The sequence below is a fragment of the Giraffa tippelskirchi genome, chromosome 7, assembly GCF_054371585.1.
Source record: "Giraffa tippelskirchi isolate mGirTip1 chromosome 7, T2T-mGirTip1v1.2.pri, whole genome shotgun sequence".
NCBI lineage: Eukaryota > Metazoa > Chordata > Mammalia > Artiodactyla > Giraffidae > Giraffa > Giraffa tippelskirchi.
In genome coordinates this window covers 66,044,207-66,070,268 of record NC_137281.1, presented here as the reverse complement: position 1 = coordinate 66,070,268, position 26,062 = coordinate 66,044,207, and the positions used below count along the sequence as shown (strand labels likewise).

Here is a 26,062-nt window from a genome sequence, read left to right as displayed (position 1 = left end):
CCCGCAACCCGGGTATCCAGGCCTCCAGAGCGGAGAGGAGCCCCCAGCCAGATCACTTGCTGCCGGGATGTTCTGCTGTTTGCCCCTGCCCAGAGGCCGGGGCCTCAGGAGAGCTCACAGGCAGTGTGCGTGGGCACCCTGTCGACGTTGGCTCAGGGCACCCCCGAGAGGCCTCTGGCCCTTTGCCCGGAGAAACAGAAAGGTAACACGGGGAGCCCCAGGCGGGGCCAGGCCACCTCTCCCATGCCACCCGGAAACACCGGGTCCTTTGCCTGTGTGTGTGGATGCGGGTTTCTCGGGGTGTGTCTCCCTCAAGGAAGCCCAGGCGGATGTGGGGTCAGAAGCCTGCGGACAAGTTGTGTCCACACCCCAGGGGAGAGCAGGCTGGGTGGGATGGGGAGAGTGCGGGCAGCGCCGGCCGCCCAGGCTGACCTCACACCCTCAGGTGGGTCTCTTTCCTCCCGGGTGGGGATCTGAGCAGACACACGTCTCTGACCCTTCTGGGAAGAGAAGTTCGAGCAGGCAGAAGCAGCGGCTCCACTGGCCAGGCCCAGCTCGGAAAACTCCCAGCACGGCTGGCTGACGGTCACTGTCGTTGCAGAGCTTCCCACGTGATGAGGCCGAGGACGGGGACACCCCGTCCACCTCCCGGAGGGAGGGGTCGGAGCACCACCCCCCCGCCCGTGAGGCCCAGTGCAGGCTCCAGGTGAGCGTGCCCACGGAGGCATCAGCCCCACCGGGGGCGAAGCGGAGGCGGGGAAGGCCTGCTGCCGAGACGCCGCCCAGGATACACCCGGCGGGCCAGTCTGAGGCTGCCACGGAGCTCAGCACACCCGGCTCCGACCCAGAGTCCCGAGAACCCCGGCCTCTGAGGCAGCAGGAGGACCTGGAGCCCAGCACGCCAGAGCACAGAGGTGAGGACGCTGGGGCTGGTGCACGGGAGTGTGTGGGGAGGGGGTGCTGAGCTACACACGGACGAGTCCCCGAAAGATGCTGCTGGGCCTGCAGCAAGCGCTGGCCTCACACCCCCACCCCCATCTTGCACACTTCAGTCCCAAAAGACATCCGACCCTGGGTACTCTTTGGGAATCTCTTGGAAGCTTTCTGTCCCGGGATACGCACATGCCAAGGCTGGCCTGTGGGCAAACTTTGCTTCTCCCCCAGCTCTAGCACTGGCCTCCAACTGGAACCAGGCTCTACTTCCCAGACCTGTCCCTACAGAGGTGGTGGCTCCAGGTGCAGGACCCAGGGATCCACCGAGGCCAGATGGAGAACCGAGACTTGCCCTCGCAGAGACACCAGGCCAGCTGGGTACTGGCCAGCACACCGGGCAGATCGGATCTCCGTGCCTGCAGGGCCCCCAGCCCCAGGCACTGACGTCCCACCCCCTCAGCCAGAACCTCCACCTCCACGTGCACCTGTACCTGCTCGGGCTTTGGCAGGAGAACCCGAGGCAGAGGAGGAGTCACCGCCTCGGCAGGGAGAGCCTGCCCTGGCTCCCGCGCAACACCCAGACGCCGACAATGACTCACTCGCCCCTGCAGGAAGAACGAGCCCCCGCTCTGGGCAGAGACCCAGAGCCCTTGACGGAAACACCACGTCCAGGGGAGCGGTCGGCTCTGCAGCCTCCATCCCTGTCTGCTCACCGTGGACGCCGGCAACTCGGTCTGCCCCCAGGGGACATGGAGTTCCTTTCCCCTGAACTGCTTTGCATTTGGTTTGTTTCCACCTTTCTGGTGATGTTTTATTTTGTGTATGGTTTCCTGTATTTCTCTTGGTTAAGTTGGGATTAGTAAACTTTTTCATCATTGTTGCAATTTGGGAACACTGTTGTGTAACTCTGGTGATACTGTGTTACCATCCCACTTTGTAGTTTCAGACCCGTTCGATCTTTATGCCCCACCCCCCAACAAAGCCTGGATTCAAGGCAAGCACGCCCTGTTCATCCCTCCCCCCGATCCTGAACACAATTTCATCTTTTCTTTCTGCATTCCTTCCTATATTCTTGGTGTCCCCAATCAATGACTCTGAGTGAAATGACTGAAGGAGTTTTTTTCGGACTCTCCACCTACTGTAAGACTCCATTGGAGAGTTCTCATTTGTATGTCATTTGAACTAGCCTTTGATAGCTGAAAGGACGGTGTACGTCCTTTCAAGATATCATGTGCCAAACGAAGCCCTTTTGGCAAATGCCATCATTATCTCCAGGCAGGCATTGCTGTTTGAAGGGTGACATCTCAGCCAGAAGGCAGAGGCTGAGCTCCTCTTGTTGCACCAGCTCCCAAAAGAAGCCAAGAAAGGGAGCTGGAACAACAAACCACCCCAACGCCCAGGAAAGCGTTCTTCACGACAGAAGGCTAGAAAATGACCCAACAACCTTGTGGCCCAGAACCCCTCTAAAAAATCACTGTTCCATAAAAAAGAGAAACACATGGGAAGTTCCAAGGAGAGGCAATGCCCATGGCCAGTGTACTTTAGAGACGGCCTGACCGCTCCGGGGAAGACACGCACCGACGGAACCCCTTGGGAAACAGCAGTGATAGTCCTCACTGTCGTAAGGGTTTCCTCTGGGGACAACCTGCCCTGGGCACCACATGAGGGAGCAGACCGGCTTCTCTTCCTCTGCCCCCACACCATTCACTCATGAAGGCAGCTCAGGTGTTCTCATGCCCTGCCTGCCTGCCTGCCTGCCTGGCTCATCCGTGAGCTGTGCCCACCTCCAGGGCAGGACTCCACCTTCTCCTCTCTGTGTACCGTGAATCTGCACACAGTGGGCTTTCAGAACCTTAGGAGACTTGAGCCATTCCCACTGGAGCCAGAACCCTCCCCAGGAAGGAAAACAGCTGTGGAGTCATTTTGGCCCCAGCACTGGTTCCCAAACCCTGGTGGCTCCTACAGCCTCTACGGTGTGAAGAGGGAGGTCCCTTTTGACAGAGCTTTCCGGCTGTCAGATCTAAGCTGTTGTTTCCCTGTCAGCTGTGTCTCTTCCGTTGCAGCCAGGTGGGCCACGCTGCTCCAAAGGAGCTCACAAGCTGAGTTGCAAGGGAGGTATTGAGAGGACAGGGATGGCTACAACGTGCTGCAAACTGAGTGAGGGTCCCCACAATCCTCAGCAAAGGTCTGTGGTGTGCAAGTGGGGAGTAGAGGGCCCCCAAGTTCCAAAGGAAGGGAGGTACTTGGGAGCTAAAGCCCTTAGCTGCTGTGGTAGCAGCTGCAGATGGCAGCTCGTCCACAGTGCACTTCGAATGAGGTCATATGAGCGGGACTCTGGAAATGGCTCCGAAATCCAGAGAAAGGGGTCAGGGTATGTGGGAATCCGGCGGGGGTGGGGGGTGGATGAAGGAAGGTGTCCTTCCTCTCTCCAGTGCAATTTGGTTTGGTGAGTCTCAAAGCTACCAGATGGCACTTCCCAAGTCAGGCCCCCGCAGGAATCAGGGTGGGCTGCGTGCCTCGGCCCCTGCCACAGGGACAAGCCACACCAGTGGACTCCCTGAGCTCAAATGGCCGGATCTGGGGGTTCTGTCTGGGTGCACACCTCCTTGCTGTGGCCAAGTTCCCCCCTTCTCTGAGCACCAGCTTCATCCTCTCGAAGGAGGACATCGATTGCTACCTTGGCACGTTACTCTCTTCATCCTGTGAAGACTCATTAGGCTTATCCTACAATTACTAGCTGGCCCGAAGAGATATCTCCTGAATCCAGATTAAGCTGGAGTCTCCCAGGCTCATCTGGCATGTCTTCCCTGAAGTCTGCCAAAACCCACACCCTTGCATTTCCAGGGACTCCCCTTAGCCAGCTGGGCAGAAAACCCAGCATGCTTCAAACAAGCTGACAGACAAGCGGGAGAGGACTCACGGGCAGACGGCCTCCCTCAGGTCTCGGGTGGAGCTCTGGGACCACAGCAGCAACGGGCCATCCCAGCCCCTGGGCTCAGCAGCGCCCTCATTCTCAGGCCGGCGGCTCTGCCCTGAGGGGAGCAGGAAGGTCACCAACTGCAGCAGGCGGACCTCAAGCCCCTCCCACTGCTGGAGCCTGACCTCCCCCGGCCCCACCCCTTCCCCTACCCCAGCAGGACGAGAGCTCGTCTTCCCCTGGCTTCCAACGTGAGGCCCGGCCCTGGGCCCCGATTGGGCACTGCCCCAGTCCGGAGCCAATCACAGTGGCCAGGGAGGTGGAACGCACCGATTGGCCAGGGCCAGGTCATGTGACCATGCTCCCCAGGAAACTCAAATATTACCAAGATTCCCTAACAAACCAATGAACAAAATTATCCAGTAAACGCAAACCGTACTTTTTAATGAGGCCAATGTCACAGAAAAAAAAAAAATGCTTCACAATGAACTGCTCAAGGAAGCTACTAAATAAACTTTCAGAAAAGTTAAGTCTTTTTTTTTTTTTTTTTAATAGGGTGACGGAGAGCTATACCTTTCCCATCTATGTGAATTTAGGTTTAAACTAGATTTCCCTTGGCTATTATATAAGACAAAAAACCCCACATCACCCCCTTTCACTCCCCCCAACCCCAAAAAGTGTTTTAGTCTATTGAGTTTTTGTGTCCTCAGTTGTGTCTGATTCACGGCAACTCACGAACTCTACACAGCCAGGCTCTTCCGTCCATGGAATTCAGGGCAATTTTTTTCTGTCACAGTAAATGCCCACCCTGGGTGATCCAAAGGCAAGGGCTCAGAGGCTCCTGAGAGACTAACTCCTTTCAGCTGAGCACAGAGCTGGCTCCTCACTGGGATGCCTGTGGCCTGGGGCTCCCAGAGGGAACAGCAGCACTCGCCCCACCGTGTGGTCACTGCTGCAAGTGCAGGCTGCTCCTCACTCCCCCTTGACAGTGTCCCTGAGGGCAGAACAGTGTGAATCTACTCAAGGTGGAAATGCAAACTCCGATGCAACCAAACTTCCCACAAGGTCTCCAAAACCACTCAGGAACAGGGAATTGGAAACTGCAGGGCATGACATGAATGGAGATGGAGACTTGACACCTTACACCGAGTTCACTTCCAGTTATCCCTAGACAAAGTTTCCATGAAAACTTGTCACAAATCTAGAAGAACAATGAGCAGAAACCGGACACGTGCTTTGAGTCTTCACACACAAAACTAAAAGGCAGTCCACAAAACAACCCAGAGAATACAGTGGACTTTGCAAAATCAAAGATATCTACCGTGGGAAAGACCTCATTACAAAAGCAAAAGACAGGTCATACATCGCGAGACGAATGAGTGGAAACACAAAGCTTCTCAAGGACGTGTCTCCAAACAGACAAAGAACACCAACACAACAAGCCTGTGAAAACTAGGGAAAGGTCTGAAGGGACGCCAGACTGAGGAAGACACACACAGAGTATCCCGGATGATGTCCAGCACTGAGGGCCTGAAGAAACAACAGTCTGGTTGCACTCCCTCAGGCCTGTGTGACCCTGGATGAGGCCTCTGTTTCCCGGTGGCTCTGAGAGATGGACAGGGAGGAAGGGGAAGAGAAATCACTTGCACTTCTAATACTCACAGCAAAGTCTTCCAATGAGAAGGGAATTATCACCCCCACTGACAATGCCATTCACTGAAGTGATACCCACGAGTCCATCTAACCCAGAAGGGAAGGAAGGACCTGTTCTCACAAAACGGCGAGAGATGGAAGAAAGAAGATCAAGCCCACACCAATCACTGGAAAGAGAAGCTGTGCTCAGGGCTTGAAAGAATTCCTATTGGGAAAATGATGTCACAGCCCCACAAGGCAATCCACAGCTTCGATGCTATTCCTCCCAAAATGCCAATGCATGTTCGCACCGAACAAAGAATTGCAAAAGGGGTTACGGAAACAGAAAAGAGCCTAAATTGTCAATACAATCCGACGAAAAAGCCCCGATACGGACGTCCAAGGTTGTGTGAAAGGAAATTAGACGACCAAACTAGGATCCTCAGGAGAGTATCGGAGAAGGCGATGGCGACCCACTCCAGTACTCTTGCCTGGAAAATGCCCTGGACGGAGGAGCCTGGTAGGCTGCAGGCCATGGGGTCGCGCAGAGTCAGACACGACTGAAGTGACTTAGCCGCAGCGGCAGCAGCAGGACAGTATGCTATTGGGAATACAACAACACACACAGATCCAGATCGATGGAATAAAGTTGAGGGTCCAGAAACAAACCCCGGCATCCAAGGTCAACTCATCTCTGACACAGAAGGGGAGAATATCCAAATGGGAACAAGAAAGCCTCTTCAATCAATGTCCATGGGAAAACCAGACAGCTACATCTGAAGAACGCTATTGGTTTTGATCTCACACCACCTCAATATCGGGGAAAAACCTCACCCTAAAGACTGATGTCATGAGATAGCTAGAAAGAAGCGTAGGTCAAAGGCTCCTTAACATCAGAGTCTCCTTGCCATTTGCTGGGCGGAGGTAGAAATGGGTCTCTTCAAGTAAGGGAAAGAGGGAAACCAAGTACACCAATGGGTTTCCATCCAATGGAACCTCTTCACAACAGAGAAGCTAAGCATTCACAAATGCAAAAGATAGGAAACGGAACATGAGAGACTCCTTGCAAGTGGTGTATCTGAGAAGGGGTTCATATGGAAAGAGACGAAGAATGCACAGCACTCAGATTCCAAGAAACACCACCACCACCCTTGACCCTTCCCCCATGACCAACTCCGACCTAAAGCCTTTCTCTCCCTCTAACCTATCCCTAAAACATAACCCTCATCTAATCATATACATGTGCATTCCTAGCATCCATCCATCCACACACGAGAGAGAAAGAGGAAGACACAGACTGAATCGAGAAAGGAAAAGAGAGGGACACAGCCAGAGAGAGACACGGAACCAAAGAGAGGAAAGGAGTCGATGGTCCAGACTTTTCATCAATCTGTCTCAAAGGTAGAAGCAATGACAGCGCCCATCCACCCCAGAAGGGGGAAACGGACGGAAGGTTTGGAGAGGAAAAGACAAGAACGCAGGGAGCCATTAGAAGCTCAGCCACCCGCAGAAGCCGAGCTGGGACACTTGAACAGAATCTCAATGGAAACAGAGGACCAGAAAGTTGGCTACTCTTTTCTATCAGAGAGGGAGACCTTCCAGTCTTCCTTTCGGTCCTCCAACTTGCATGCGGGGTCTCAAAACAGTCAGGAGGGGGAGTGCCTTTTCCTGGGTACCACGGCGCATCCAGGCCTCGTTCTGCCCCATTCTGTGCTGTGTCAGCCCTGGATGGAGTCTTTCTTTCTGAAGTCTCAGCGCACAAGCTCCACGTGATATCAGCCCCAGGTGGAAAGGCATGGAGCTGCTCGTAGGCCGACAGACCTAGGAAACAGATGGGAGAATGACCCCCACTCTGCAGATGGAGAGACCGGGGAAACCCTGAGGGGCATATGCTTGTCCAGGGCCACACCACTTACGAGAAGAAGGAGCCTGGTCTGAGAGCAGCGGGGTCCTCGGAGCTCAGGCCCTGGCTGCACCCAGGCCTCCCCAGGGCTGTGGGCTGGGCTGTGTGGCTGTCACTGTGCCTGCACATGGCCTAAGGGGGGTGGTCGAGCAGTCAGAAACCCAGAGATTCCCTTGCGAAGTTTTGGGGAAGGGACCTCAGCACGAACCCCAGGAAATGATGTCACCTGCCGGCAACAGAACCCAACAGAACCCGCAACCCGGGTATCCAGGCCTCCAGAGCGGAGAGGAGCCCCCAGCCAGATCACTTGCTGCCAGGATGTTCTGCTGTTTGCCCCTGCCCAGAGGCCGGGGCCTCAGGAGAGCTCACAGGCAGTGTGCGTGGGCACCCTGTCGACGTTGGCTCAGGGCACCCCCGAGAGGCCTCTGGCCCTTTGCCCGGAGAAACAGAAAGGTAACACGGGGAGCCCCAGGCGGGGCCAGGCCACCTCTCCCATGCCACCCGGAAACACCGGGTCCTTTGCCTGTGTGTGTGGATGCGGGTTTCTCGGGGTGTGTCTCCCTCAAGGAAGCCCAGGCGGATGTGGGGTCAGAAGCCTGCGGACAAGTTGTGTCCACACCCCAGGGGAGAGCAGGCTGGGTGGGATGGGGAGAGTGCGGGCAGCGCCGGCCGCCCAGGCTGACCTCACACCCTCAGGTGGGTCTCTTTCCTCCCGGGTGGGGATCTGAGCAGACACACGTCTCTGACCCTTCTGGGAAGAGAAGTTCGAGCAGGCAGAAGCAGCGGCTCCACTGGCCAGGCCCAGCTCGGAAAACTCCCAGCACGGCTGGCTGACGGTCACTGTCGTTGCAGAGCTTCCCACGTGATGAGGCCGAGGACGGGGACACCCCGTCCACCTCCCGGAGGGAGGGGTCGGAGCACCACCCCCCCGCCCGTGAGGCCCAGTGCAGGCTCCAGGTGAGCGTGCCCACGGAGGCATCAGCCCCACCGGGGGCGAAGCGGAGGCGGGGAAGGCCTGCTGCCGAGACGCCGCCCAGGATACACCCGGCGGGCCAGTCTGAGGCTGCCACGGAGCTCAGCACACCCGGCTCCGACCCAGAGTCCCGAGAACCCCGGCCTCTGAGGCAGCAGGAGGACCTGGAGCCCAGCACGCCAGAGCACAGAGGTGAGGACGCTGGGGCTGGTGCACGGGAGTGTGTGGGGAGGGGGTGCTGAGCTACACACGGACGAGTCCCCGAAAGATGCTGCTGGGCCTGCAGCAAGCGCTGGCCTCACACCCCCACCCCCATCTTGCACACTTCAGTCCCAAAAGACATCCGACCCTGGGTACTCTTTGGGAATCTCTTGGAAGCTTTCTGTCCCGGGATACGCACATGCCAAGGCTGGCCTGTGGGCAAACTTTGCTTCTCCCCCAGCTCTAGCACTGGCCTCCAACTGGAACCAGGCTCTACTTCCCAGACCTGTCCCTACAGAGGTGGTGGCTCCAGGTGCAGGACCCAGGGATCCACCGAGGCCAGATGGAGAACCGAGACTTGCCCTCGCAGAGACACCAGGCCAGCTGGGTACTGGCCAGCACACCGGGCAGATCGGATCTCCGTGCCTGCAGGGCCCCCAGCCCCAGGCACTGACGTCCCACCCCCTCAGCCAGAACCTCCACCTCCACGTGCACCTGTACCTGCTCGGGCTTTGGCAGGAGAACCCGAGGCAGAGGAGGAGTCACCGCCTCGGCAGGGAGAGCCTGCCCTGGCTCCCGCGCAACACCCAGACGCCGACAATGACTCACTCGCCCCTGCAGGAAGAACGAGCCCCCGCTCTGGGCAGAGACCCAGAGCCCTTGACGGAAACACCACGTCCAGGGGAGCGGTCGGCTCTGCAGCCTCCATCCCTGTCTGCTCACCGTGGACGCCGGCAACTCGGTCTGCCCCCAGGGGACATGGAGTTCCTTTCCCCTGAACTGCTTTGCATTTGGTTTGTTTCCACCTTTCTGGTGATGTTTTATTTTGTGTATGGTTTCCTGTATTTCTCTTGGTTAAGTTGGGATTAGTAAACTTTTTCATCATTGTTGCAATTTGGGAACACTGTTGTGTAACTCTGGTGATACTGTGTTACCATCCCACTTTGTAGTTTCAGACCCGTTCGATCTTTATGCCCCACCCCCCAACAAAGCCTGGATTCAAGGCAAGCACGCCCTGTTCATCCCTCCCCCCGATCCTGAACACAATTTCATCTTTTCTTTCTGCATTCCTTCCTATATTCTTGGTGTCCCCAATCAATGACTCTGAGTGAAATGACTGAAGGAGTTTTTTTCGGACTCTCCACCTACTGTAAGACTCCATTGGAGAGTTCTCATTTGTATGTCATTTGAACTAGCCTTTGATAGCTGAAAGGACGGTGTACGTCCTTTCAAGATATCATGTGCCAAACGAAGCCCTTTTGGCAAATGCCATCATTATCTCCAGGCAGGCATTGCTGTTTGAAGGGTGACATCTCAGCCAGAAGGCAGAGGCTGAGCTCCTCTTGTTGCACCAGCTCCCAAAAGAAGCCAAGAAAGGGAGCTGGAACAACAAACCACCCCAACGCCCAGGAAAGCGTTCTTCACGACAGAAGGCTAGAAAATGACCCAACAACCTTGTGGCCCAGAACCCCTCTAAAAAATCACTGTTCCATAAAAAAGAGAAACACATGGGAAGTTCCAAGGAGAGGCAATGCCCATGGCCAGTGTACTTTAGAGACGGCCTGACCGCTCCGGGGAAGACACGCACCGACGGAACCCCTTGGGAAACAGCAGTGATAGTCCTCACTGTCGTAAGGGTTTCCTCTGGGGACAACCTGCCCTGGGCACCACATGAGGGAGCAGACCGGCTTCTCTTCCTCTGCCCCCACACCATTCACTCATGAAGGCAGCTCAGGTGTTCTCATGCCCTGCCTGCCTGCCTGCCTGCCTGGCTCATCCGTGAGCTGTGCCCACCTCCAGGGCAGGACTCCACCTTCTCCTCTCTGTGTACCGTGAATCTGCACACAGTGGGCTTTCAGAACCTTAGGAGACTTGAGCCATTCCCACTGGAGCCAGAACCCTCCCCAGGAAGGAAAACAGCTGTGGAGTCATTTTGGCCCCAGCACTGGTTCCCAAACCCTGGTGGCTCCTACAGCCTCTACGGTGTGAAGAGGGAGGTCCCTTTTGACAGAGCTTTCCGGCTGTCAGATCTAAGCTGTTGTTTCCCTGTCAGCTGTGTCTCTTCCGTTGCAGCCAGGTGGGCCACGCTGCTCCAAAGGAGCTCACAAGCTGAGTTGCAAGGGAGGTATTGAGAGGACAGGGATGGCTACAACGTGCTGCAAACTGAGTGAGGGTCCCCACAATCCTCAGCAAAGGTCTGTGGTGTGCAAGTGGGGAGTAGAGGGCCCCCAAGTTCCAAAGGAAGGGAGGTACTTGGGAGCTAAAGCCCTTAGCTGCTGTGGTAGCAGCTGCAGATGGCAGCTCGTCCACAGTGCACTTCGAATGAGGTCATATGAGCGGGACTCTGGAAATGGCTCCGAAATCCAGAGAAAGGGGTCAGGGTATGTGGGAATCCGGCGGGGGTGGGGGGTGGATGAAGGAAGGTGTCCTTCCTCTCTCCAGTGCAATTTGGTTTGGTGAGTCTCAAAGCTACCAGATGGCACTTCCCAAGTCAGGCCCCCGCAGGAATCAGGGTGGGCTGCGTGCCTCGGCCCCTGCCACAGGGACAAGCCACACCAGTGGACTCCCTGAGCTCAAATGGCCGGATCTGGGGGTTCTGTCTGGGTGCACACCTCCTTGCTGTGGCCAAGTTCCCCCCTTCTCTGAGCACCAGCTTCATCCTCTCGAAGGAGGACATCGATTGCTACCTTGGCACGTTACTCTCTTCATCCTGTGAAGACTCATTAGGCTTATCCTACAATTACTAGCTGGCCCGAAGAGATATCTCCTGAATCCAGATTAAGCTGGAGTCTCCCAGGCTCATCTGGCATGTCTTCCCTGAAGTCTGCCAAAACCCACACCCTTGCATTTCCAGGGACTCCCCTTAGCCAGCTGGGCAGAAAACCCAGCATGCTTCAAACAAGCTGACAGACAAGCGGGAGAGGACTCACGGGCAGACGGCCTCCCTCAGGTCTCGGGTGGAGCTCTGGGACCACAGCAGCAACGGGCCATCCCAGCCCCTGGGCTCAGCAGCGCCCTCATTCTCAGGCCGGCGGCTCTGCCCTGAGGGGAGCAGGAAGGTCACCAACTGCAGCAGGCGGACCTCAAGCCCCTCCCACTGCTGGAGCCTGACCTCCCCCGGCCCCACCCCTTCCCCTACCCCAGCAGGACGAGAGCTCGTCTTCCCCTGGCTTCCAACGTGAGGCCCGGCCCTGGGCCCCGATTGGGCACTGCCCCAGTCCGGAGCCAATCACAGTGGCCAGGGAGGTGGAACGCACCGATTGGCCAGGGCCAGGTCATGTGACCATGCTCCCCAGGAAACTCAAATATTACCAAGATTCCCTAACAAACCAATGAACAAAATTATCCAGTAAACGCAAACCGTACTTTTTAATGAGGCCAATGTCACAGAAAAAAAAAAAATGCTTCACAATGAACTGCTCAAGGAAGCTACTAAATAAACTTTCAGAAAAGTTAAGTCTTTTTTTTTTTTTTTTTTAATAGGGTGACGGAGAGCTATACCTTTCCCATCTATGTGAATTTAGGTTTAAACTAGATTTCCCTTGGCTATTATATAAGACAAAAAACCCCACATCACCCCCTTTCACTCCCCCCAACCCCAAAAAGTGTTTTAGTCTATTGAGTTTTTGTGTCCTCAGTTGTGTCTGATTCACGGCAACTCACGAACTCTACACAGCCAGGCTCTTCCGTCCATGGAATTCAGGGCAATTTTTTTCTGTCACAGTAAATGCCCACCCTGGGTGATCCAAAGGCAAGGGCTCAGAGGCTCCTGAGAGAATAACTCCTTTCAGCTGAGCACAGAGCTGGCTCCTCACTGGGATGCCTGTGGCCTGGGGCTCCCAGAGGGGACAGCAGCACTCGCCCCACCGTGTGGTCACTGCTGCAAGTGCAGGCTGCTCCTCACTCCCCCTTGACAGTGTCCCTGAGGGCAGAACAGTGTGAATCTACTCAAGGTGGAAATGCAAACTCCGATGCAACCAAACTTCCCACAAGGTCTCCAAAACCACTCAGGAACAGGGAATTGGAAACTGCAGGGCATGACATGAATGGAGATGGAGACTTGACACCTTACACCGAGTTCACTTCCAGTTATCCCTAGACAAAGTTTCCATGAAAACTTGTCACAAATCTAGAAGAACAATGAGCAGAAACCGGACACGTGCTTTGAGTCTTCACACACAAAACTAAAAGGCAGTCCACAAAACAACCCAGAGAATACAGTGGACTTTGCAAAATCAAAGATATCTACCGTGGGAAAGACCTCATTACAAAAGCAAAAGACAGGTCATACATCGCGAGACGAATGAGTGGAAACACAAAGCTTCTCAAGGACGTGTCTCCAAACAGACAAAGAACACCAACACAACAAGCCTGTGAAAACTAGGGAAAGGTCTGAAGGGACGCCAGACTGAGGAAGACACACACAGAGTATCCCGGATGATGTCCAGCACTGAGGGCCTGAAGAAACAACAGTCTGGTTGCACTCCCTCAGGCCTGTGTGACCCTGGATGAGGCCTCTGTTTCCCGGTGGCTCTGAGAGATGGACAGGGAGGAAGGGGAAGAGAAATCACTTGCACTTCTAATACTCACAGCAAAGTCTTCCAATGAGAAGGGAATTATCACCCCCACTGACAATGCCATTCACTGAAGTGATACCCACGAGTCCATCTAACCCAGAAGGGAAGGAAGGACCTGTTCTCACAAAACGGCGAGAGATGGAAGAAAGAAGATCAAGCCCACACCAATCACTGGAAAGAGAAGCTGTGCTCAGGGCTTGAAAGAATTCCTATTGGGAAAATGATGTCACAGCCCCACAAGGCAATCCACAGCTTCGATGCTATTCCTCCCAAAATGCCAATGCATGTTCGCACCGAACAAAGAATTGCAAAAGGGGTTACGGAAACAGAAAAGAGCCTAAATTGTCAATACAATCCGACGAAAAAGCCCCGATACGGACGTCCAAGGTTGTGTGAAAGGAAATTAGACGACCAAACTAGGATCCTCAGGAGAGTATCGGAGAAGGCGATGGCGACCCACTCCAGTACTCTTGCCTGGAAAATGCCCTGGACGGAGGAGCCTGGTAGGCTGCAGGCCATGGGGTCGCGCAGAGTCAGACACGACTGAAGTGACTTAGCCGCAGCGGCAGCAGCAGGACAGTATGCTATTGGGAATACAACAACACACACAGATCCAGATCGATGGAATAAAGTTGAGGGTCCAGAAACAAACCCCGGCATCCAAGGTCAACTCATCTCTGACACAGAAGGGGAGAATATCCAAATGGGAACAAGAAAGCCTCTTCAATCAATGTCCATGGGAAAACCAGACAGCTACATCTGAAGAACGCTATTGGTTTTGATCTCACACCACCTCAATATCGGGGAAAAACCTCACCCTAAAGACTGATGTCATGAGATAGCTAGAAAGAAGCGTAGGTCAAAGGCTCCTTAACATCAGAGTCTCCTTGCCATTTGCTGGGCGGAGGTAGAAATGGGTCTCTTCAAGTAAGGGAAAGAGGGAAACCAAGTACACCAATGGGTTTCCATCCAATGGAACCTCTTCACAACAGAGAAGCTAAGCATTCACAAATGCAAAAGATAGGAAACGGAACATGAGAGACTCCTTGCAAGTGGTGTATCTGAGAAGGGGTTCATATGGAAAGAGACGAAGAATGCACAGCACTCAGATTCCAAGAAACACCACCACCACCCTTGACCCTTCCCCCATGACCAACTCCGACCTAAAGCCTTTCTCTCCCTCTAACCTATCCCTAAAACATAACCCTCATCTAATCATATACATGTGCATTCCTAGCATCCATCCATCCACACACGAGAGAGAAAGAGGAAGACACAGACTGAATCGAGAAAGGAAAAGAGAGGGACACAGCCAGAGAGAGACACGGAACCAAAGAGAGGAAAGGAGTCGATGGTCCAGACTTTTCATCAATCTGTCTCGAAGGTAGAAGCAATGACAGCGCCCATCCACCCCAGAAGGGGGAAACGGACGGAAGGTTTGGAGAGGAAAAGACAAGAACGCAGGGAGCCATTAGAAGCTCAGCCACCCGCAGAAGCCGAGCTGGGACACTTGAACAGAATCTCAATGGAAACAGAGGACCAGAAAGTTGGCTACTCTTTTCTATCAGAGAGGGAGACCTTCGAGTCTTCCTTTCGGTCCTCCAACTTGCATGCGGGGTCTCCAAACAGTCAGGAGGGGGAGTGCCTTTTCCTGGGTACCACGGCGCATCCAGGCCTCGTTCTGCCCCATTCTGTGCTGTGTCAGCCCTGGATGGAGTCTTTCTTTCTGAAGTCTCAGCGCACAAGCTCCACGTGATATCAGCCCCAGGTGGAAAGGCATGGAGCTGCTCGTAGGCCGACAGACCTAGGAAACAGATGGGAGAATGACCCCCACTCTGCAGATGGAGAGACCGGGGAAACCCTGAGGGGCATATGCTTGTCCAGGGCCACACCACTTACGAGAAGAAGGAGCCTGGTCTGAGAGCAGCGGGGTCCTCGGAGCTCAGGCCCTGGCTGCACCCAGGCCTCCCCAGGGCTGTGGGCTGGGCTGTGTGGCTGTCACTGTGCCTGCACATGGCCTAAGGGGGGTGGTCGAGCAGTCAGAAACCCAGAGATTCCCTTGCGAAGTTTTGGGGAAGGGACCTCAGCACGAACCCCAGGAAATGATGTCACCTGCCGGCAACAGAACCCAACAGAACCCGCAACCCGGGTATCCAGGCCTCCAGAGCGGAGAGGAGCCCCCAGCCAGATCACTTGCTGCCGGGATGTTCTGCTGTTTGCCCCTGCCCAGAGGCCGGGGCCTCAGGAGAGCTCACAGGCAGTGTGCGTGGGCACCCTGTCGACGTTGGCTCAGGGCACCCCCGAGAGGCCTCTGGCCCTTTGCCCGGAGAAACAGAAAGGTAACACGGGGAGCCCCAGGCGGGGCCAGGCCACCTCTCCCATGCCACCCGGAAACACCGGGTCCTTTGCCTGTGTGTGTGGATGCGGGTTTCTCGGGGTGTGTCTCCCTCAAGGAAGCCCAGGCGGATGTGGGGTCAGAAGCCTGCGGACAAGTTGTGTCCACACCCCAGGGGAGAGCAGGCTGGGTGGGATGGGGAGAGTGCGGGCAGCGCCGGCCGCCCAGGCTGACCTCACACCCTCAGGTGGGTCTCTTTCCTCCCGGGTGGGGATCTGAGCAGACACACGTCTCTGACCCTTCTGGGAAGAGAAGTTCGAGCAGGCAGAAGCAGCGGCTCCACTGGCCAGGCCCAGCTCGGAAAACTCCCAGCACGGCTGGCTGACGGTCACTGTCGTTGCAGAGCTTCCCACGTGATGAGGCCGAGGACGGGGACACCCCGTCCACCTCCCGGAGGGAGGGGTCGGAGCACCACCCCCCCGCCCGTGAGGCCCAGTGCAGGCTCCAGGTGAGCGTGCCCACGGAGGCATCAGCCCCACCGGGGGCGAAGCGGAGGCGGGGAAGGCCTGCTGCCGAGACGCCGCCCAGGATACACCCGGCGGGCCAGTCTGAGGCTGCCACGGAGCTCAGCACACCCGGCTCCGACCCAGAGTCCCGAGAACCCCGGCCTCTGAGGCAGCAGGAGGACCTGGAGCCCAGCACGCCAGAGCACAGAGGTGAGGACGCTGGGGCTGGTGCACGGGAGTGTGTGGGGAGGGGGTGCTGAGCTACACACGGACGAGTCCCCGAAAGATGCTGCTGGGCCTGCAGCAAGCGCTGGCCTCACACCCCCACCCCCATCTTGCACACTTCAGTCCCAAAAGACATCCGACCCTGGGTACTCTTTGGGAATCTCTTGGAAGCTTTCTGTCCCGGGATACGCACATGCCAAGGCTGGCCTGTGGGCAAACTTTGCTTCTCCCCCAGCTCTAGCACTGGCCTCCAACTGGAACCAGGCTCTACTTCCCAGACCTGTCCCTACAGAGGTGGTGGCTCCAGGTGCAGGACCCAGGGATCCACCGAGGCCAGATGGAGAACCGAGACTTGCCCTCGCAGAGACACCAGGCCAGCTGGGTACTGGCCAGCACACCGGGCAGATCGGATCTCCGTGCCTGCAGGGCCCCCAGCCCCAGGCACTGACGTCCCACCCCCTCAGCCAGAACCTCCACCTCCACGTGCACCTGTACCTGCTCGGGCTTTGGCAGGAGAACCCGAGGCAGAGGAGGAGTCACCGCCTCGGCAGGGAGAGCCTGCCCTGGCTCCCGCGCAACACCCAGACGCCGACAATGACTCACTCGCCCCTGCAGGAAGAACGAGCCCCCGCTCTGGGCAGAGACCCAGAGCCCTTGACGGAAACACCACGTCCAGGGGAGCGGTCGGCTCTGCAGCCTCCATCCCTGTCTGCTCACCGTGGACGCCGGCAACTCGGTCTGCCCCCAGGGGACATGGAGTTCCTTTCCCCTGAACTGCTTTGCATTTGGTTTGTTTCCACCTTTCTGGTGATGTTTTATTTTGTGTATGGTTTCCTGTATTTCTCTTGGTTAAGTTGGGATTAGTAAACTTTTTCATCATTGTTGCAATTTGGGAACACTGTTGTGTAACTCTGGTGATACTGTGTTACCATCCCACTTTGTAGTTTCAGACCCGTTCGATCTTTATGCCCCACCCCCCAACAAAGCCTGGATTCAAGGCAAGCACGCCCTGTTCATCCCTCCCCCCGATCCTGAACACAATTTCATCTTTTCTTTCTGCATTCCTTCCTATATTCTTGGTGTCCCCAATCAATGACTCTGAGTGAAATGACTGAAGGAGTTTTTTTCGGACTCTCCACCTACTGTAAGACTCCATTGGAGAGTTCTCATTTGTATGTCATTTGAACTAGCCTTTGATAGCTGAAAGGACGGTGTACGTCCTTTCAAGATATCATGTGCCAAACGAAGCCCTTTTGGCAAATGCCATCATTATCTCCAGGCAGGCATTGCTGTTTGAAGGGTGACATCTCAGCCAGAAGGCAGAGGCTGAGCTCCTCTTGTTGCACCAGCTCCCAAAAGAAGCCAAGAAAGGGAGCTGGAACAACAAACCACCCCAACGCCCAGGAAAGCGTTCTTCACGACAGAAGGCTAGAAAATGACCCAACAACCTTGTGGCCCAGAACCCCTCTAAAAAATCACTGTTCCATAAAAAAGAGAAACACATGGGAAGTTCCAAGGAGAGGCAATGCCCATGGCCAGTGTACTTTAGAGACGGCCTGACCGCTCCGGGGAAGACACGCACCGACGGAACCCCTTGGGAAACAGCAGTGATAGTCCTCACTGTCGTAAGGGTTTCCTCTGGGGACAACCTGCCCTGGGCACCACATGAGGGAGCAGACCGGCTTCTCTTCCTCTGCCCCCACACCATTCACTCATGAAGGCAGCTCAGGTGTTCTCATGCCCTGCCTGCCTGCCTGCCTGCCTGGCTCATCCGTGAGCTGTGCCCACCTCCAGGGCAGGACTCCACCTTCTCCTCTCTGTGTACCGTGAATCTGCACACAGTGGGCTTTCAGAACCTTAGGAGACTTGAGCCATTCCCACTGGAGCCAGAACCCTCCCCAGGAAGGAAAACAGCTGTGGAGTCATTTTGGCCCCAGCACTGGTTCCCAAACCCTGGTGGCTCCTACAGCCTCTACGGTGTGAAGAGGGAGGTCCCTTTTGACAGAGCTTTCCGGCTGTCAGATCTAAGCTGTTGTTTCCCTGTCAGCTGTGTCTCTTCCGTTGCAGCCAGGTGGGCCACGCTGCTCCAAAGGAGCTCACAAGCTGAGTTGCAAGGGAGGTATTGAGAGGACAGGGATGGCTACAACGTGCTGCAAACTGAGTGAGGGTCCCCACAATCCTCAGCAAAGGTCTGTGGTGTGCAAGTGGGGAGTAGAGGGCCCCCAAGTTCCAAAGGAAGGGAGGTACTTGGGAGCTAAAGCCCTTAGCTGCTGTGGTAGCAGCTGCAGATGGCAGCTCGTCCACAGTGCACTTCGAATGAGGTCATATGAGCGGGACTCTGGAAATGGCTCCGAAATCCAGAGAAAGGGGTCAGGGTATGTGGGAATCCGGCGGGGGTGGGGGGTGGATGAAGGAAGGTGTCCTTCCTCTCTCCAGTGCAATTTGGTTTGGTGAGTCTCAAAGCTACCAGATGGCACTTCCCAAGTCAGGCCCCCGCAGGAATCAGGGTGGGCTGCGTGCCTCGGCCCCTGCCACAGGGACAAGCCACACCAGTGGACTCCCTGAGCTCAAATGGCCGGATCTGGGGGTTCTGTCTGGGTGCACACCTCCTTGCTGTGGCCAAGTTCCCCCCTTCTCTGAGCACCAGCTTCATCCTCTCGAAGGAGGACATCGATTGCTACCTTGGCACGTTACTCTCTTCATCCTGTGAAGACTCATTAGGCTTATCCTACAATTACTAGCTGGCCCGAAGAGATATCTCCTGAATCCAGATTAAGCTGGAGTCTCCCAGGCTCATCTGGCATGTCTTCCCTGAAGTCTGCCAAAACCCACACCCTTGCATTTCCAGGGACTCCCCTTAGCCAGCTGGGCAGAAAACCCAGCATGCTTCAAACAAGCTGACAGACAAGCGGGAGAGGACTCACGGGCAGACGGCCTCCCTCAGGTCTCGGGTGGAGCTCTGGGACCACAGCAGCAACGGGCCATCCCAGCCCCTGGGCTCAGCAGCGCCCTCATTCTCAGGCCGGCGGCTCTGCCCTGAGGGGAGCAGGAAGGTCACCAACTGCAGCAGGCGGACCTCAAGCCCCTCCCACTGCTGGAGCCTGACCTCCCCCGGCCCCACCCCTTCCCCTACCCCAGCAGGACGAGAGCTCGTCTTCCCCTGGCTTCCAACGTGAGGCCCGGCCCTGGGCCCCGATTGGGCACTGCCCCAGTCCGGAGCCAATCACAGTGGCCAGGGAGGTGGAACGCACCGATTGGCCAGGGCCAGGTCATGTGACCATGCTCCCCAGGAAACTCAAATATTACCAAGATTCCCTAACAAACCAATGAACAAAATTATCCAGTAAACGCAAACCGTACTTTTTAATGAGGCCAATGTCACAGAAAAAAAAAAAATGCTTCACAATGAACTGCTCAAGGAAGCTACTAAATAAACTTTCAGAAAAGTTAAGTCTTTTTTTTTTTTTTTTTAATAGGGTGACGGAGAGCTATACCTTTCCCATCTATGTGAATTTAGGTTTAAACTAGATTTCCCTTGGCTATTATATAAGACAAAAAACCCCACATCACCCCCTTTCACTCCCCCCAACCCCAAAAAGTGTTTTAGTCTATTGAGTTTTTGTGTCCTCAGTTGTGTCTGATTCACGGCAACTCACGAACTCTACACAGCCAGGCTCTTCCGTCCATGGAATTCAGGGCAATTTTTTTCTGTCACAGTAAATGCCCACCCTGGGTGATCCAAAGGCAAGGGCTCAGAGGCTCCTGAGAGAATAACTCCTTTCAGCTGAGCACAGAGCTGGCTCCTCACTGGGATGCCTGTGGCCTGGGGCTCCCAGAGGGGACAGCAGCACTCGCCCCACCGTGTGGTCACTGCTGCAAGTGCAGGCTGCTCCTCACTCCCCCTTGACAGTGTCCCTGAGGGCAGAACAGTGTGAATCTACTCAAGGTGGAAATGCAAACTCCGATGCAACCAAACTTCCCACAAGGTCTCCAAAACCACTCAGGAACAGGGAATTGGAAACTGCAGGGCATGACATGAATGGAGATGGAGACTTGACACCTTACACCGAGTTCACTTCCAGTTATCCCTAGACAAAGTTTCCATGAAAACTTGTCACAAATCTAGAAGAACAATGAGCAGAAACCGGACACGTGCTTTGAGTCTTCACACACAAAACTAAAAGGCAGTCCACAAAACAACCCAGAGAATACAGTGGACTTTGCAAAATCAAAGATATCTACCGTGGGAAAGACCTCATTACAAAAGCAAAAGACAGGTCATACATCGCGAGACGAATGAGTGGAAACACAAAGCTTCTCAAGGACGTGTCTCCAAACAGACAAAGAACACCAACACAACAAGCCTGTGAAAACTAGGGAAAGGTCTGAAGGGACGCCAGACTGAGGAAGACACACACAGAGTATCCCGGATGATGTCCAGCACTGAGGGCCTGAAGAAACAACAGTCTGGTTGCACTCCCTCAGGCCTGTGTGACCCTGGATGAGGCCTCTGTTTCCCGGTGGCTCTGAGAGATGGACAGGGAGGAAGGGGAAGAGAAATCACTTGCACTTCTAATACTCACAGCAAAGTCTTCCAATGAGAAGGGAATTATCACCCCCACTGACAATGCCATTCACTGAAGTGATACCCACGAGTCCATCTAACCCAGAAGGGAAGGAAGGACCTGTTCTCACAAAACGGCGAGAGATGGAAGAAAGAAGATCAAGCCCACACCAATCACTGGAAAGAGAAGCTGTGCTCAGGGCTTGAAAGAATTCCTATTGGGAAAATGATGTCACAGCCCCACAAGGCAATCCACAGCTTCGATGCTATTCCTCCCAAAATGCCAATGCATGTTCGCACCGAACAAAGAATTGCAAAAGGGGTTACGGAAACAGAAAAGAGCCTAAATTGTCAATACAATCCGACGAAAAAGCCCCGATACGGACGTCCAAGGTTGTGTGAAAGGAAATTAGACGACCAAACTAGGATCCTCAGGAGAGTATCGGAGAAGGCGATGGCGACCCACTCCAGTACTCTTGCCTGGAAAATGCCCTGGACGGAGGAGCCTGGTAGGCTGCAGGCCATGGGGTCGCGCAGAGTCAGACACGACTGAAGTGACTTAGCCGCAGCGGCAGCAGCAGGACAGTATGCTATTGGGAATACAACAACACACACAGATCCAGATCGATGGAATAAAGTTGAGGGTCCAGAAACAAACCCCGGCATCCAAGGTCAACTCATCTCTGACACAGAAGGGGAGAATATCCAAATGGGAACAAGAAAGCCTCTTCAATCAATGTCCATGGGAAAACCAGACAGCTACATCTGAAGAACGCTATTGGTTTTGATCTCACACCACCTCAATATCGGGGAAAAACCTCACCCTAAAGACTGATGTCATGAGATAGCTAGAAAGAAGCGTAGGTCAAAGGCTCCTTAACATCAGAGTCTCCTTGCCATTTGCTGGGCGGAGGTAGAAATGGGTCTCTTCAAGTAAGGGAAAGAGGGAAACCAAGTACACCAATGGGTTTCCATCCAATGGAACCTCTTCACAACAGAGAAGCTAAGCATTCACAAATGCAAAAGATAGGAAACGGAACATGAGAGACTCCTTGCAAGTGGTGTATCTGAGAAGGGGTTCATATGGAAAGAGACGAAGAATGCACAGCACTCAGATTCCAAGAAACACCACCACCACCCTTGACCCTTCCCCCATGACCAACTCCGACCTAAAGCCTTTCTCTCCCTCTAACCTATCCCTAAAACATAACCCTCATCTAATCATATACATGTGCATTCCTAGCATCCATCCATCCACACACGAGAGAGAAAGAGGAAGACACAGACTGAATCGAGAAAGGAAAAGAGAGGGACACAGCCAGAGAGAGACACGGAACCAAAGAGAGGAAAGGAGTCGATGGTCCAGACTTTTCATCAATCTGTCTCGAAGGTAGAAGCAATGACAGCGCCCATCCACCCCAGAAGGGGGAAACGGACGGAAGGTTTGGAGAGGAAAAGACAAGAACGCAGGGAGCCATTAGAAGCTCAGCCACCCGCAGAAGCCGAGCTGGGACACTTGAACAGAATCTCAATGGAAACAGAGGACCAGAAAGTTGGCTACTCTTTTCTATCAGAGAGGGAGACCTTCCAGTCTTCCTTTCGGTCCTCCAACTTGCATGCGGGGTCTCAAAACAGTCAGGAGGGGGAGTGCCTTTTCCTGGGTACCACGGCGCATCCAGGCCTCGTTCTGCCCCATTCTGTGCTGTGTCAGCCCTGGATGGAGTCTTTCTTTCTGAAGTCTCAGCGCACAAGCTCCACGTGATATCAGCCCCAGGTGGAAAGGCATGGAGCTGCTCGTAGGCCGACAGACCTAGGAAACAGATGGGAGAATGACCCCCACTCTGCAGATGGAGAGACCGGGGAAACCCTGAGGGGCATATGCTTGTCCAGGGCCACACCACTTACGAGAAGAAGGAGCCTGGTCTGAGAGCAGCGGGGTCCTCGGAGCTCAGGCCCTGGCTGCACCCAGGCCTCCCCAGGGCTGTGGGCTGGGCTGTGTGGCTGTCACTGTGCCTGCACATGGCCTAAGGGGGGTGGTCGAGCAGTCAGAAACCCAGAGATTCCCTTGCGAAGTTTTGGGGAAGGGACCTCAGCACGAACCCCAGGAAATGATGTCACCTGCCGGCAACAGAACCCAACAGAACCCGCAACCCGGGTATCCAGGCCTCCAGAGCGGAGAGGAGCCCCCAGCCAGATCACTTGCTGCCGGGATGTTCTGCTGTTTGCCCCTGCCCAGAGGCCGGGGCCTCAGGAGAGCTCACAGGCAGTGTGCGTGGGCACCCTGTCGACGTTGGCTCAGGGCACCCCCGAGAGGCCTCTGGCCCTTTGCCCGGAGAAACAGAAAGGTAACACGGGGAGCCCCAGGCGGGGCCAGGCCACCTCTCCCATGCCACCCGGAAACACCGGGTCCTTTGCCTGTGTGTGTGGATGCGGGTTTCTCGGGGTGTGTCTCCCTCAAGGAAGCCCAGGCGGATGTGGGGTCAGAAGCCTGCGGACAAGTTGTGTCCACACCCCAGGGGAGAGCAGGCTGGGTGGGATGGGGAGAGTGCGGGCAGCGCCGGCCGCCCAGGCTGACCTCACACCCTCAGGTGGGTCTCTTTCCTCCCGGGTGGGGATCTGAGCAGACACACGTCTCTGACCCTTCTGGGAAGAGAAGTTCGAGCAGGCAGAAGCAGCGGCTCCACTGGCCAGGCCCAGCTCGGAAAACTCCCAGCACGGCTGGCTGACGGTCACTGTCGTTGCAGAGCTTCCCACGTGATGAGGCCGAGGACGGGGACACCCCGTCCACCTCCCGGAGGGAGGGGTCGGAGCACCACCCCCCCGCCCGTGAGGCCCAGTGCAGGCTCCAGGTGAGCGTGCCCACGGAGGCATCAGCCCCACCGGGGGCGAAGCGGAGGCGGGGAAGGCCTGCTGCCGAGACGCCGCCCAGGATACACCCGGCGGGCCAGTCTGAGGCTGCCACGGAGCTCAGCACACCCGGCTCCGACCCAGAGTCCCGAGAACCCCGGCCTCTGAGGCAGCAGGAGGACCTGGAGCCCAGCACGCCAGAGCACAGAGGTGAGGACGCTGGGGCTGGTGCACGGGAGTGTGTGGGGAGGGGGTGCTGAGCTACACACGGACGAGTCCCCGAAAGATGCTGCTGGGCCTGCAGCAAGCGCTGGCCTCACACCCCCACCCCCATCTTGCACACTTCAGTCCCAAAAGACATCCGACCCTGGGTACTCTTTGGGAATCTCTTGGAAGCTTTCTGTCCCGGGATACGCACATGCCAAGGCTGGCCTGTGGGCAAACTTTGCTTCTCCCCCAGCTCTAGCACTGGCCTCCAACTGGAACCAGGCTCTACTTCCCAGACCTGTCCCTACAGAGGTGGTGGCTCCAGGTGCAGGACCCAGGGATCCACCGAGGCCAGATGGAGAACCGAGACTTGCCCTCGCAGAGACACCAGGCCAGCTGGGTACTGGCCAGCACACCGGGCAGATCGGATCTCCGTGCCTGCAGGGCCCCCAGCCCCAGGCACTGACGTCCCACCCCCTCAGCCAGAACCTCCACCTCCACGTGCACCTGTACCTGCTCGGGCTTTGGCAGGAGAACCCGAGGCAGAGGAGGAGTCACCGCCTCGGCAGGGAGAGCCTGCCCTGGCTCCCGCGCAACACCCAGACGCCGACAATGACTCACTCGCCCCTGCAGGAAGAACGAGCCCCCGCTCTGGGCAGAGACCCAGAGCCCTTGACGGAAACACCACGTCCAGGGGAGCGGTCGGCTCTGCAGCCTCCATCCCTGTCTGCTCACCGTGGACGCCGGCAACTCGGTCTGCCCCCAGGGGACATGGAGTTCCTTTCCCCTGAACTGCTTTGCATTTGGTTTGTTTCCACCTTTCTGGTGATGTTTTATTTTGTGTATGGTTTCCTGTATTTCTCTTGGTTAAGTTGGGATTAGTAAACTTTTTCATCATTGTTGCAATTTGGGAACACTGTTGTGTAACTCTGGTGATACTGTGTTACCATCCCACTTTGTAGTTTCAGACCCGTTCGATCTTTATGCCCCACCCCCCAACAAAGCCTGGATTCAAGGCAAGCACGCCCTGTTCATCCCTCCCCCCGATCCTGAACACAATTTCATCTTTTCTTTCTGCATTCCTTCCTATATTCTTGGTGTCCCCAATCAATGACTCTGAGTGAAATGACTGAAGGAGTTTTTTTCGGACTCTCCACCTACTGTAAGACTCCATTGGAGAGTTCTCATTTGTATGTCATTTGAACTAGCCTTTGATAGCTGAAAGGACGGTGTACGTCCTTTCAAGATATCATGTGCCAAACGAAGCCCTTTTGGCAAATGCCATCATTATCTCCAGGCAGGCATTGCTGTTTGAAGGGTGACATCTCAGCCAGAAGGCAGAGGCTGAGCTCCTCTTGTTGCACCAGCTCCCAAAAGAAGCCAAGAAAGGGAGCTGGAACAACAAACCACCCCAACGCCCAGGAAAGCGTTCTTCACGACAGAAGGCTAGAAAATGACCCAACAACCTTGTGGCCCAGAACCCCTCTAAAAAATCACTGTTCCATAAAAAAGAGAAACACATGGGAAGTTCCAAGGAGAGGCAATGCCCATGGCCAGTGTACTTTAGAGACGGCCTGACCGCTCCGGGGAAGACACGCACCGACGGAACCCCTTGGGAAACAGCAGTGATAGTCCTCACTGTCGTAAGGGTTTCCTCTGGGGACAACCTGCCCTGGGCACCACATGAGGGAGCAGACCGGCTTCTCTTCCTCTGCCCCCACACCATTCACTCATGAAGGCAGCTCAGGTGTTCTCATGCCCTGCCTGCCTGCCTGCCTGCCTGGCTCATCCGTGAGCTGTGCCCACCTCCAGGGCAGGACTCCACCTTCTCCTCTCTGTGTACCGTGAATCTGCACACAGTGGGCTTTCAGAACCTTAGGAGACTTGAGCCATTCCCACTGGAGCCAGAACCCTCCCCAGGAAGGAAAACAGCTGTGGAGTCATTTTGGCCCCAGCACTGGTTCCCAAACCCTGGTGGCTCCTACAGCCTCTACGGTGTGAAGAGGGAGGTCCCTTTTGACAGAGCTTTCCGGCTGTCAGATCTAAGCTGTTGTTTCCCTGTCAGCTGTGTCTCTTCCGTTGCAGCCAGGTGGGCCACGCTGCTCCAAAGGAGCTCACAAGCTGAGTTGCAAGGGAGGTATTGAGAGGACAGGGATGGCTACAACGTGCTGCAAACTGAGTGAGGGTCCCCACAATCCTCAGCAAAGGTCTGTGGTGTGCAAGTGGGGAGTAGAGGGCCCCC

At 55.5% G+C, this 26,062-nt stretch overlaps 4 protein-coding genes and 1 long non-coding RNA gene across 5 annotated transcripts in view; 4 read left to right on the top strand and 1 right to left on the bottom strand.

Moving 5' to 3' along the window:
• Positions 1–26,062, bottom strand: part of LOC145514117 (uncharacterized) — a 144,921-nt gene that overhangs the window by 41,556 nt on the left and 77,303 nt on the right. The window contains exons 7-9 of the long non-coding RNA XR_014059836.1: positions 19,127–19,238; positions 11,490–11,601; positions 3,854–3,965 (exon numbers count right to left, since the gene is read on the bottom strand). This is a non-coding gene — a long non-coding RNA (uncharacterized LOC145514117). The remainder of the gene's footprint in view (positions 1–3,853; positions 3,966–11,489; positions 11,602–19,126; positions 19,239–26,062) is intronic.
• LOC145514104 (uncharacterized) lies at positions 33–1,823 on the top strand. Its single transcript, XM_081511193.1, has 3 exons — positions 33–202; positions 602–914; positions 1,165–1,823. The coding sequence occupies exons 1-3, from the start codon at positions 68–70 to the stop codon at positions 1,791–1,793; spliced, it is 1,077 nt and encodes a 358-aa protein (XP_081367319.1). The 5' UTR covers positions 33–67; the 3' UTR covers positions 1,794–1,823.
• Positions 7,669–9,451, top strand: LOC145514109 (uncharacterized). The gene is made up of 3 exons (XM_081511201.1): positions 7,669–7,838; positions 8,238–8,550; positions 8,801–9,451. The coding sequence occupies exons 1-3, from the start codon at positions 7,704–7,706 to the stop codon at positions 9,427–9,429; spliced, it is 1,077 nt and encodes a 358-aa protein (XP_081367327.1). The 5' UTR covers positions 7,669–7,703; the 3' UTR covers positions 9,430–9,451.
• Positions 12,026–17,096, top strand: LOC145514082 (uncharacterized). Its single transcript, XM_081511163.1, has 3 exons — positions 12,026–15,475; positions 15,875–16,187; positions 16,438–17,096. Exons 1-3 carry the CDS (start codon positions 15,239–15,241, stop codon positions 17,064–17,066), a joined length of 1,179 nt encoding a protein of 392 aa, XP_081367289.1. The 5' UTR covers positions 12,026–15,238; the 3' UTR covers positions 17,067–17,096.
• LOC145514085 (uncharacterized) lies at positions 19,663–24,732 on the top strand. Its single transcript, XM_081511168.1, has 3 exons — positions 19,663–23,111; positions 23,511–23,823; positions 24,074–24,732. Exons 1-3 carry the CDS (start codon positions 22,875–22,877, stop codon positions 24,700–24,702), a joined length of 1,179 nt encoding a protein of 392 aa, XP_081367294.1. The 5' UTR covers positions 19,663–22,874; the 3' UTR covers positions 24,703–24,732.